The sequence below is a fragment of the Blennius ocellaris genome, assembly GCF_963422515.1.
Source record: "Blennius ocellaris genome assembly, chromosome: 15".
Classification (NCBI taxonomy): Eukaryota; Metazoa; Chordata; class Actinopteri; order Blenniiformes; family Blenniidae; genus Blennius; species Blennius ocellaris.
Genome location: NC_137664.1, coordinates 12,082,266 through 12,095,861, shown reverse-complemented (window position 1 = coordinate 12,095,861; position 13,596 = coordinate 12,082,266). Strand labels below are relative to the sequence as shown.

Here is a 13,596-nt window from a genome sequence, read left to right as displayed (position 1 = left end):
CATCAAAACCATAATAGCACCTCCACACATGCAAAAACTGTTCCTTCGTTTTACACAAACTTCAGCGACTACAGCTGCTTTGCTGTCCATCACCAGATGCTAAAATACATATTGTTAAATGTTCCATCAAGTATCGAGCACGAAGGACTTTTGCAACAATAAGATATAGCAATTATGATTTCAATATGAAGAATGTTATAATTTTTGTTACTTCTCTCCAGTCACATTCACCAGTATATGTCGCCAGGGGTATTTTATTGATGTAATAATTGGAATACAAAGTCCAGTTATGTAATTACTGCACTTCTGTTTGTATTGCTGGGGTAGCACAAATTGACATCGTTTTAATGCCTCAGCCTTTTGATATCTTTTTGACATAATTCAATTCAAAAGACATTAAGAAACCGCCAGACTGCATTTACCTTAAACAACTAAAAAGTGCACTTCTTTGCAGATTCCTTTCACTTGTGCAAATCAGGGTAATAAAAAGCACCAAAAAGCATGCAGTTACGGATGTAGGCAGAATATAAAAAGCTTTATAAGGATCAGTCGGTGGAGTGGCTCTCAGCTAATGCACCTTAAAGTAGAATCTCTCCGTGGAATGCCAGCTTTAATGATGAGTTATTCTCAGAGTCAGAGTAGACATGATATTTTTTAAACTCTGTGGCTGCCGTAGTGTTGAACGTTATTCCTCATGAGTTGTGATTGGTTGGCATGATGATTTAGCAGCCAGATGTAACACGCTGTATGTTGTGATTGTTTTTTCCATGGTATTACAGAGGATTGAGGAAAGGAAAGCGTACAGGGCCCTTCTTATGAGATTATTTGCATCCCCTGCTGTGTAATCTGTCTAATCCAGCAGTGGATGGGTTGAGATTACATTAAGAAGAGACGCTGCAGTTAATGAATCCATCCTGTGTTGTGCAACTTCTTATCTATCTGCCCTTTTTCCCTCTGTGACTGTGACCCACTAGCATGCATTCAAAAAGTGGGATAAAAAAACCCAACTATTTCTATTATCACTGCCTTGCGGGAGAGTATAAACAACCACATAAGACTACTCATACAACAAATACATGGATATATTTTTTTTAGATTTCTTTCTCTTTTGGCCTTGTTTTTGTCTTGCCTTGTGCTTCCCTGCAGTGGTGCAGGCCCAACTAAATGCAGTGTCAGATTTTTGCATGCTGTCAAGGCTCTCGCAGTGTTGCCATGGCGAAGCGTCCTCTATGATGTCACTCACTCAGTCCTCTGGAGACGGAGCCCCTCCCCTCCTGACATCTCCATGCCGGTGTGTGTGTGTGTGTGTGTGTGTGTGTGTGTGTGTGTGTGTGTGTGTGTGTGTGTGTGTGTGTGTGTGTGTGTGTGTGTGTGTGTGTGTGTGTGTGTGTGTGTGTGTGTGTGTGCGTGCGTGCGTGCGTGCGTGCGTGCGTGCGTGCGTGCGTGCGTGCGTGCGTGCGTGCGTACACCTCGTTGTGAAATGGGCCGGTGAAAATCACACTGTGTTATCCTTGAAACACCTGCCTGTGTGTTTCAGCTTATAATGAGCTGTCTAGCTGCAGTCTGCGTGGCTTTCTAGAGACACATCATTATACACACACACACACACACACATACAGACACACAGATACACAGATGGACATTTCTGTCAACATTATTTCGCCACAGGAACCAAATGCTCTGCAGGTCTGGTTGATAGTATTGTATCGCAGTGTGCATGACTCAAAATGTAGGTGGAATAAAAGGTGTGAGTATGCATTCATTTGTGTGGTTGGGGAGCCCCCCTGCTGGGCTCCTTTCACAGCCAAAAGAAAGGTTAGATTCCTAAGGGAGGCTGCACACGTTTGCCTCTTTCCCTCGTTTTTCCTTGCAGACTTCATTCATCATCAGTTTCTTTTAATTATCTTTTTCTTTTCTCCCTCTTCTCTCTTCACTTTCTTTTCCTCACCCCATGGGCCCCCACCATCCTCTCTCCCCCATTCACCCACCTCCCCCCCTGTCAGCATTGTCTCAGCTCTGAAGCGGGGGTCATCGGGTGGGTGGGTGGGGTTTTTTTGAGCCTGCAGTTCGACAGCACTCCTCTCCACTTGTGCCTGCTCACATACACCCCTCCTCCTTCCCTCCTTCCCATCCTATCCCTCCCACCCTCTCTCACTCTCTCTCTCCCTCCCTCTCCCTCTGGTCCACCCTCCCCCCACCCACACTCCTTTCATCAGCAAGCAATGAGGTAATCCCTAGCAGCCGCGTGAAGTGCAGCAAGTGCAGTGAGAGGGAGAGGAGCTAGAGCAGGAGCGAAGCCGGTGCAGAGCAGAAGCGGCAGCAGCAGCGAGGATGTCAGGGGCTGTAATCATATCGCTCGCTCTTATCAGTTCCAGCTGTTAGTGGCTTGCTTGTAGGTAATAACTGGTGTTGGTGATGGCAGCTGCTTGCAGGCTGTAGCTGTGGTCTTCGCTGGTTCGCTTGTAGCCCTGGTTTTATTCAGCGCACCGGTTGTGGCGGCAGCACTATGTTGAGGGGCTGTTAGCCAGGCAGAGAGGCAGGTAAGGGTGGGACAGGTTTCAGCCTCGGGGCTGCCGTGAGGATCGGACACCTTGGGTGGGGTGGAGAGAGAGAGAGAGAGAGAGGGAGAGAGAGACTCAAAGACAGAGAAGAGGACTCCAAGACGCCCAATAGAAGGAGAAAGGAGAGCTGAAGTATCAGAAGAAGAGACGGGAGTAAGTGGGAAGGTTTGAGAAGAGGTAGCAGAAGAAAGTGTGTGCCCACCATGACGGAGAGGTGTAGTCTGTGGAGTGCCCTGTCAGCTGCAGCATGCTGCTTCTACCGGGGGTCCTTCATGCAGGTGCAGGTGAGTGGACGTGCTGTTTGTTTGCATGTGTTCCGATTTCCCATCCATCAGCCATATGTGTGTTCTGATTTGCACGTATGTCCAAGTGTCCTTAGATTTGGCGCATATGTACTCGCACGTGTGTGTAGATCTGTATTTGTGTGAGTGTGTGTTTGCGGAAGGCATGCTTGCCGCTCCCGGCTCCTGGCAAGCCAGTAATGTCAGCCAGCCTCCCGGCTGGCAAATGGATGATATCATAGACTCTGTACAGTACCAGAGGTGTCAGATGGACTGTGGGAAACAACGCGAAGTGTGTTGGAGACAAATGATAAGGGGAGAGAAGTAGTTTTGCTTGTGTTTGAGAAAGAGGGCAGGGCTTATATGAAGATTAGAAAGTGTGTGAAGGGTACAGTACCCTACAGTATCGGTTTTGCTTTTGCTCTAAATTTGGCTCAATGCTTGCAACCCAATATCTGACCTTATTCCTGGGGCGAAATGACACCTGACATATATTTTGTGAGCATACATACAGTGTGCTTGATATGCAGATCGATTTTATGAATGAAAAATTTTACTTTTAAGAGATTAACTAACTCTGGCTCATTTCAGCTGAACCCAGACAATTGTTTGGCTTTTATATGGTTTGTATGGATTTGTTGAACATGTGACTCAGACTTGGAGGGATTTCGAATGAGAGTGGTGATGTGAGAAGAATGATGAAGATGAGATCATGGGAAATAGTGGATTGTAAGAAACTAAACGGTAATATTGCCTGAGCTCTGCTCTTCTCTTCTCTACGTTGTGAGCCAGCTGTGTTCTTATAATTATGCCTTTACTATGGACAGGAAAGGCACAGAGTTGTGTTTAGAGCATGATGGGATTCGGTGCAGTAATCCTGATGTTCGGCGTTGACATGTCCCACCTCGTCTCCGGCAGCAGGGCAGTTTGTCAGTGTGACGACTGGCTGAGCCCATCAGCGTCTTCTGCTTGGACTACTTTTGTTGTTGTGTGATGACAACGACACACTTCCACTCTGTTTTGGACGCATCTTTTTATGCTTTTGTCAAAGGGTGAAGTAATGAAGGCATTTAAATTAGATCTGTCATGGGGCTTCCTGTGTAGTGGTGGCTGTGGTAGGAGGTACTATATATGTGGATTAATTCCCACTTTTTGAATGGCTAGAATTAAATGCGAGCTTGTGTTTGTTTATAAAAAAAAAAAGCAATCAGCAGCACTTTGTTTGTTTACAAATACTCTGGTTTACTTATAGATCAATATTGATTCCACAATCGATTCCAATTATACACAGTCTGTCAATGTGCCAGTGAAGCAATACTTTAATCATAAGTTTCTTTTTTCTATTTAAAACCATGTTGTTTCTTGTTTCTTTGCCTCCAGTGGTTAGAAAAACCTGATTGGTGATCGAGTCATCCTCTGACTAAGAATCTAAAAATACAGTCTTGCGTAGTCAAACTAAGTGATCTCATTTGTACTGCTGTTATTTCATCTCTATGTTTTGATCACAATATATTGTTACACCAGATATACTTTATGATTTTGCACTCTACGATCGAGGTGGTCCGATTTCACTCATGAGACACAGACATCAGCTCTGGTATACATTTGCCTAGAAAGCAATACTTACTGAATTTACAAACTGCCTCAATGCTTTTATCCATTTGAAACCAGTCAGCTACCCAATATGCATTTTCAAGTGGTTGCCTTTCAATGTCCTTAAGACCATTTTTTGAAAACAAAAACAAAAAACAAGCTGCCTTTGAATGCTGAGCATCCAGATTATGGAGCTCTTTTCAAAGAGATCTCAAGCTATAAAACATTCCTATCAATAGGTTCAAGGGTCCCATTAGTAATCTGTTCACGTCGTTGGATAAAGCAGTATAAAAGATGGATTGATGGATGAAGGAGGAATGTTGCTGCTCTTCCGAGAGTCCATTGTTCTTTATTGTGATTCTTGTATTCAAGCTTTGTGGGTTCTTGGCTGTCTTGTAATTTTTGTAGTAACTGGGAAATTAGCCTGGTTTCATTTGCAAAAGAGATTTTTTATTTATTTTTTGGCAATGAGACCGTCTGGTTAATAGTTAAAAAAAAAAAAAAAGAAGGTAGAACTAAAACAACGTTTTTGAAAAGGTTTCTTCTTTTGGTTGTTCAGCAAGTCCTAAACATTCTTGGTCTTGCATCAAGCTGTGTGATAGTGTTGTGTGGTAATGGGCGGCAGTGGAGTTGTGATCCAACACAGATCACACAACATTATGAATGTTTTGAGCTGCATAAAGATTGCAGAGTTTAAACCTGATGGTGTTAAATTCAGTTTTTTCGTCATGACGACTTTTCATGTACTTTAAATACTTCAGTCTGGGAGAAGAACTGCTGTGAAAAAGACAGTAGTGAGAAGGGATGACGCTTAAAAGGTCATTTTTAATGATAAACAAACGATAAACAAAGACCATAAAAAGGTATTTTGTCCATAGTTTTTTTCACCCAGATCTAACAGATAAAACTTGAAGCATCCTCAACAACAGAATTTCAGCACCTTATTAATGTAAACACAACAAAATGGGTTAATGTGGTTTGTAAATTATAATTGTCATCTGTACCTAAAGTTTGAGTTTTGTGATGCATAACGCCCTCCTAAAAAAGTTGCATCTTCCCTTGAATAAATGATGTGAAATATTCAAAATTACATTTAATATAGTTTCGGGAAGCTGTGAGAGTAATTACCCACAGTGTTTCTGTTTGCCTTCTGTGCATCATTAATATACACAGACTGTTTTCCTACATGCTGGGATTTGCTTCATTAGTGGCTGGTAAACCACAGCATGAACAAAAAACTGCTTCCTTTACTGAAAACTGTTATATTTCATATTTTCAAACCTCAAAATACATGCATACATCAATGAGACAAACAAAAACGGCCACCCACGCATGAAGCATAAAGGGTACATTTAATAAAAAGCGATGCATGTGGTCTGGGATTTATTAGAAGTTGAATAAACAGCTATTACCTTATTGCTGATGTATTGGATTCAGAATGATTATTTAGGTGTGAAGCCCCGGGTGGCTTGGATAAAGGCCCACCTTAAGGGCTCATTATAATGCAATACTCTCAGCCCCCTTTTAAACCCATATCTATGTCAACAAAAGTGATTTATTTTTTCCCCATTCTTAGATCATTACTATGGCTTGGTTGTTACACAGCTGAACCATTGCTGATCCAGTGACAGTGGTCTGTGACCTACAGCTCATCAGCTGTATCAGTGGGGAGAGATTACACTTGATCCCCTGGTCTAGACTGCTAACTATGACCGCATACACACACATGCAGACATGCAGCTTAACCATTGTGTCTGCATTATACCCAGTGCTTCCAGCGTGTCTCTGGAACTGGGACAATTTAACTGCCCGCTGGTCTCCTGTAGTGTCCGACTCCCCATCACCCCTCAGAAAAACACACGCACGCGCAATCATGCACCTCAAATGCATAAACAGATGCACAGACATAAGATATACACAGAACGATTCCCTTCCTCCACTTTGATTGTTTTTGAAGTTAATCCTTTTTTTTTTTTTTTCCTGCCAGCCACGTTCCCTCCCCCCTCCTCACTCCCCTGTGTCTCTACCTCCCACTCGACTCTCTACCCTCATTCCCTGCTGACCTGACCAGCATGTGGCGGACATCATGCCAGCCAGCAGCCGCTCTCCCTCCGTCCTTTTAGCGTTCCTGCAGCCTGGCTGTTTTATTTATTTATTTATTTTTTTCTGGCTGGAACTTTGCTGTCAACCTCCAACCTGGCAACCTGGCACCTCTTTGCCATCCAGCCCCATGTGTTGTAAACCAGCTTTCCGTTTTTATGCAGGCAATATGTTAGTGGCTCGTGGGATCCTTTGGGCAAAAAAATACCTTTGTACAAATAAAAACATGACCGTTTTATCTTTTTTTGTGTTTACAAATGGCTTTTCTGATTTGGTTATATATTGTAATATATTTAGAGGCTATAAGAAGTCAATCTAAAGCATTTCGTTAATATTCATATTGAATTTCATAGAAAAATGCAGTCCTTTCTCTGCAGGTTTCTATAAATCATGGGCATGAATTTAGGCTGTTACTCCAGTGAGCCCATCAGTTAGACAGAAAAGGGCCCTCTGTGGCCATAATCATCATGACAGAAACAGTGAGGAAGAAAATGAACTGACAAATTGACAGAAAGCTACAGTGGCTGCATTTAAAGACTAGTTAGGGGTTGGCTGGAGGGCTTGACAAACTTATGACCTTCATCTTCGAAGCTGCTGTTTGTATCAAAGTGAAACTACACAAATCAAACAACTAAAGTGAAAGTAACATAGCCCGAACATTACTAAGAAGTTCTAGTGATTATCTAACCACCCTGTGCCCCAACAACGTTAACGGTACAGAGTGACAAGAGATTCTAGTCTCATAGAAATTAAACATATTTGGTTTCATATAAGGGAAACAATGTTTATTAGTGGTTTTTACAACTGTGATAAGCATACAGAAATAATAAGACAATCCAAGACAATCTTTTGATCTCTGAAAATAAGTTCAAATTTGATGTAAATTCATGCATTGTGCAATGATGTCGCAGAAAGGAAAAAATGGCTACATTTGGTCTTGAAGACTTAAAGATCAGCACTAATAAAAGTTCTTCTTTAAAACTATTGACCCGAAACAAAGTCCCACATGAGAACATACTTTATACTGAACAACTCCACATTTCACTGATAAAGTGCTCCTTTTTAAATGCTTTTAGTCAACATGGGAAAAATCTTCCAGAAGAGAAATTGTAATTGTCAATTTCAACGTGTTAAATCAAAAGTATACGTATTTCACGAAACTACTCCAATGTTTTCATCCACTTTGGCTATAAAGTAGACTTGTGATCTTTCAGTTTGGCAGTATAAAAGTTTATTTACTGTCTGCTGCTGGAAGATATTTCAGGAAATCCTGCAACAAATAGATCATAAATATTAAACCTGCCTGTTTTATTGCATTGATGTCCCTTCTGTCTGTCTCATTCATCTATTAACGTGTCTCTATTTGCAGGAGAGGCTCTCAATTTAATAACAGAAATTGAATTCAGAGGTGTTGTGTCCTTCCTGAGTCCTCTGCGAGATGTCTACATAGTCCTAGTGATATTAGTTTCAGTGTAAGAATATGCTGTTCTTTCCCCGATGTGGTTATAAATTGGTAGGAAGAGCTTGGTTGGTTTTTGTCCACTCAGTCTGTCACAGCAGGTTAACCAGCAGTTTGTCAGCCGGTTCCCTGGAGGGCCCCAGTGGTTTGGTATTAGCCTTACCCATCACCCCACTGTCTGTGTCGTCAGCTGTGGAAGTTATGTCCAGGCCGAAGCCTTTATGTGTGTGTGTGTGTGTGTGTGTGTGTGTGTGTGTGTGTGTGTGTGTGCGCGCGCGCGCGCATGGGTTTGTGTGTGTGCGTCTGACTGTCCGAGCCAGAAAAGGGAGCCCAGACCAATTGGTATGTTTTAGTATTGAAATATTCACCATGTAATCCCCTCTTCTCCACTCCTCCTATCTCTCTCCCCCTCTTGCCCTCCTCCCCAAAGCTTTTCACCACAAATCCTCTTTTGGCGTGCTGGCTTGTCACACCCTGCAGGCTCATAGTGTGAAGGGCAGCTGTGCATGCGTGTGTGTGCTTAAATTGCCTTGTACTAGGGTCCATATCCTCATTAGGGCACTGTGATGTTTTTGGCACTAATGAGTAGTGTGTGTGTGTGTGTGTGTGTGTGTGTGTGTGTGTGTGTGTGTGTGTGTGTGTGTGTGTGTGTGTGTGTGTGTGTGTGTGTGTGTGTGTGTGTGTGTGTGTGTGTGTGTGTGTGTGTGTGTGTGTGTGTGTGTGTGTGTGTGTGTGTGTGTGTGTGTGTGTGTGTGTGTGTGTGTGTGTGTGTGTGTGTGTGTGTGTGTGTGTGTGTGTGTGTGTGTGTGTGTGTGTGTGTGTGTGCGCGCGCGCGCGCATGTCCAGTTCGATACTGGTTTATAGGAGACATCTTGAATCAGGATTGTTCGGGAATTAGTAGAATAAAAGACTTGGTTTAAGCCGGTGTAATGCATCAATGATTTTTTAAAGATCCTTTAGAAATGTGTTCCAGAGTTAAAACATGAGTACAATTTGATCAAACTTCCTCTAAAATGAGCTTAAAGTTACATTCATGTAACAATGAAAGAGTCGTCATAACCTAACAGTCGGCAAAGCTGTTGTTTTGTTCCTAAAGGAAGCATTGGAGTATTATCTGGGTTTGCCTCCCTCTAGGTTTTACAGAATTGTTTGTTCCTATCAAAACGGTTACAAATCATCCTCGGATAAACACAGCATGTTTGAAGAGCTGCCACCTCTGACAGCGAACTGAAAGATTATAGGTATGGTTTTAAACTACTCACTGTTGGTAAGAGACAGGATGAGATCCACGGTTCCTGATATCGTATTCGATGTTTTGTATGCTTTCCAATCCGCTCTGATCTCTTCACAAACGAGCTTTTGAAACCTGTAACGGCGGCACAGTGTGCTTCTTTGAGAATTCAGTCATTGTTAGCACAACTGCTGAAAGGCTGCTTGTCACGGAAGCGTCAATATAGGTTCAAAGACGCGTCAAGTAAGAGAATAAAATCTTTCCATATGGAAAATGTTTGCGTGGCGAGATGTGACGGCGCGGGCCGACTTGCCAGGGAGTTGTAGCAGCGGCATGAAATCGGCTCGGACAACCAATGCTAGTGTACATTAGGATTTAATTGTAGTTACATTCACTGCAGCAGTAAACAATTTACTTATGCAGCACACAGCGGTGGTGGTAATCAGAATTGAGTTTAAGCAGATTGTTCTGGTCACTACAGGCTTGCTATGAAACAGCAGTTGCTGTTCAGGTGATATAAAACCTGCCACCAGCAACATTGTCGGATAAACTGCAATAAAAGACCTTTATACAAGTAATCAAGCTGGCAGGATGTTAGATGGTTGTTACATTGCAGCTTTCAAATTCCCTCTCCAATTAGTTAGCACATGTTGAAAGAATAATTGGAAGTAGCTGCCATACCTAACCAGTAGCTCCACTAATTATGCAGCTGCTGAAAATCTGAGTCCCTGTTTCACGGTAAAAGATGAATAACGGACTAAAGGTCTTTACACACTGTGGGTGGATATTTGGCATCAAAATGCATCATGTCAGCAGTGATTTGAATTTGTGATTTCAGTAGGTTCCTCTTCATCACCCTCCCCCAAAAAGAAAAAAGATGGATGATCAAATTGAAGTTTTATCCTTCCCTCATTGGGACATATTATAGGATATCAATAAGATAATGTGGGACCCTTCTATGGATGCAATATATTAGGAGGCAGAAACATTCAGATTTCATTTGCGTTTCGGCTCACGCTTCTGTTTCTGCCCGCAATCGACTGATCGGATCAACGTGAAAGTGCAAACAATTTTGTTTTTTGTTCCGAAAGCTATTTTTCCTCACCAGAAATCACGTTTTGTTTGAAAGTCCTTGTGACAGAAACAACTGAATGATTGACCATGCTGTTGCATGAATAAATGCGTTTAATGAATCGAATGACTTGAGTTGGAAGGCTTGTGAAGCAGGGAGCATTGAGCTCACTTTAATAGCTTCGCCGAGGAGTCCACTATTTCATTCTTCAGTGGCGCTTTGTCCCTCTCATACATTGTGCTCGCGCTCTCTTTTAAATCTCCATCTTGGCTTCCAAGGTCAGACCAAGCTCTGGGAGTTAAGTGCTTCTTCAGCTGCAGGTCACTGGTAAGCAGGTCGCTATGAAAGGCAGAAAGACTGCTTTCGTTTTAAAAGGGATGAAATGTGGATTAACAGATGTGTTGACGTATGGCTCATTTAGCACCTTATGAAATATTGTTGACTTGTTTGCAAGGTTAATTATACACATTAAAAGCTCAACTCTGTATGAGCTTTTCTTTTTTTGTTTCTTTTTTCAAACCCAATCGCAATCAAGAAGGCATTGGTGAAACAGTTTGATAAACACTAATATAAATAAATGCAAGTGGTGGTGTGTGCAAGCACTGTGCAGACTGTTGAGCAGGAATGTGTCTTCAGGGCTCTCTGCAGTTCAGCACCATATACCTTTCGCACTGTTCAAACAAATGAAAACGCTAAATGAAAACGGTCTCTCCGTATCGTGACTTTTAGCCGCAGGCCAGGATGACGCCGCTTTCTAGCTCAGTGCTTCATGTAATCATCTGTCCTCTCTCCACTTGATAGAGGAGCGCTTTAAAATAGAGTGACATCACAACGAAGACCTATGCTGAATGCTCCCGTGCATTTAATCACCGTCTAGACTCTTTAAACGGAGCTCGGTGAGAGATTATTCTGAAGAATACCTGCAGGTTAGATTAAAATGCCCTTTAACTCAGGATTATAATTATCTTGTGCTTTCTCAACATATGGCCATCCTAAGATAAAAACTTTGGAGAAGATTTACATTCAGCATACTTTTTTAGTGCCTGTCCTGATGTAGACGTTTCATTATCACTTTTTATATATCGTCAAATCAAATTCTGCTCTTTCACTTGTGAACTTGTTTGAGCTTGACTTCACTGCAGTTGTCTCCCGATTCTGCTGACGTTAAAGGCTGATTTGTTCCTGGATATAAACAGAGAATGCTAGCGAGGCAGTAAGAGGATTGTGTAGTGAATAGTTAGCTGCCTGACACGACAATTCTATGGGAAGTTTCCATGTTCTGTCTGTGCCTGCATAGGCTTTCTCTACATACGGTGAGCCCCTCCTACAATCCCCAGTTGGTTACTTATAGTCTCTCTAAACTCAGCATGGGGGTGTGTGTCTGTGGTTGTCTTCCTGTGACGGACTGATGACCCATGAAAGATGAAAAGATGGGAACAAAAGGACAAGTTCTGTTGAATAAAAAAAAAAAAAAAAAAAAAAAGTTATCGCTGAGGAGTAACTCCACACCAAACACAAGCCAATTGCATATTCTCCTCAGCATGTCTCACAGCCACTTTGTTCAGCATCAACTGAGAATGAGGAAAGTCCTTCCAAAGACTCGCTGTCTCTGTCTACTTCATTCACAATTTTGAGCGTTGGATTTTTAAGGGGAATGAAGTAGGCTGTCTGCTGGTGTTACGAGCAAACTTTCAGAATTGATTTGAACACACACACGCACACACACACACACACTCGGTCTTGCATATGCTGGGGAATACACAGCTGAGAGGGAGTGTGGCATACTGGAGGGATTTGGAGCTGGAGGTTTGGCAATTGTTTGCTCCCTTCATCTTTGACCTCTCGTGACCTCGGAGAATGCCGCAGCTATTGGATCTGAGGCTGCTGCAGCTTTAAAGGCTAAGTTCTCCCAAATGAAACTAATAGCCGTCCCTGAATGGGGAGCTGTGTTCTCATGCTTTTAATGCCCATTGTTTGATTTAAAAAAAAAAAAAAAAAAAAAAAATGTTGAGCCTTGTGTTTTGAAGTGATAAACAAAGAGTGCAGGGTGGAAGGTAGGACCAGATGCTGAAAAGGGCTTCATAATGGGGACTTTGCATTTAATGCATGTGAAAGAATGCTATTGGTTTTCTTTCTTCAAGTGATCCAATAACCAAGTGTTTCTGACTTCTTATGACAATCTAATTTCATCTTGCAAACAGTTTAAAAACAAGTGAAGATTATTGATTTAATAACTGAATCAAAAATAAACAACAATTTTTAGTTGTCATTTATCCATTTTTCTTTTGAATGCGTGTTCAACTTGATGTGACTTCACCTTAGTGTCCTTCAGGGTAGAGATGCATTTGTTTGCCACGTCTTATTGTCCAGGTTGAGAGGCTGCAAAGTAGTGGCAATGTAAAAGTGAAATTCGAATGAGATGATGAACTAAACAAAAACCCCCAAAAAACCTGATGAAGAAACACTCCTGGCGAAGTCAAAAGCATCGATCCGAAGGAGAACGCATCCATCTTTATAAGGCTGTTACACTGGCTGGGTCATTCATGGAAAGTGCAATTATAAAATGTGAAGTACAAAATGAAGCTAGCCAATATTTTATAGTGTGCTATTTTATACAGTTGGTTCTTTGCAGTGTGATTTAATAACTCTACTGCACAATCACTTCTGCCATCAGTGACTCGGCGAGCCTTTTGTTGGACGACATAATGATGCGTTTTCCATCTGATGGTAGCAGATGCCAACATTTGACCTGACGATAATCCAGTTGGGATAAAAATGCCAGTAGAGTGTTGGTTTCAGTCTGTGTGCGGAGGCATCGCTTTCTAATATTTACCCTGTGGTGTGCCTCCACTTAAAAAAAAAAAAAATCTATTTTTGGATTTGTTTTATTGAGCACAGTCATGCAGCCTTGAACATTAGTTCGTATGATGATCTAATGAATGAAAATGATCCAAAAGTCTTAATTTTATGGAAAAATATTTAATTGCAATTTTTTTAATCTTCCAAACCGTCATTTTATTTCATGAAAGGTCTAGTGTAGCATGCATCTTCACAGGGATATTTATTCTCTCTGGGTTAAGGTTTTCACACTCTCCATGTAAGTGTTGCTTTTCACTCTTAATTTCTAATAAATCCCACTGGGGAATGTGTGTTTGAGTTATAGAAGACCCTGGACCTCTGTGGAGTTTTTAATGCATCATTTTCCTTTATGAAAAGACCCGGGGCTGTTAAGGCGTCTCTGGGTGATTTGCAGAGAGCAGCTGAGAATGGCAATGAACACACTTTGCTCTCATTCACTT

The 13,596-nt window shown here is 41.9% G+C and overlaps 1 protein-coding gene across 1 annotated transcript in view; it reads left to right on the top strand.

Moving 5' to 3' along the window:
- Nucleotides 1-2,389: 2,389 nt before the first annotated feature.
- The window catches only part of sh2d3ca (SH2 domain containing 3Ca), a 50,295-nt gene continuing 39,088 nt past the window's right edge, over nucleotides 2,390-13,596 (top strand). The window contains exon 1 of the mRNA XM_080510361.1: nucleotides 2,390-2,845. Within this exon, the coding sequence (XP_080366487.1) occupies nucleotides 2,765-2,845 (81 nt within the window). The 5' untranslated portion in view covers nucleotides 2,390-2,764. The remainder of the gene's footprint in view (nucleotides 2,846-13,596) is intronic.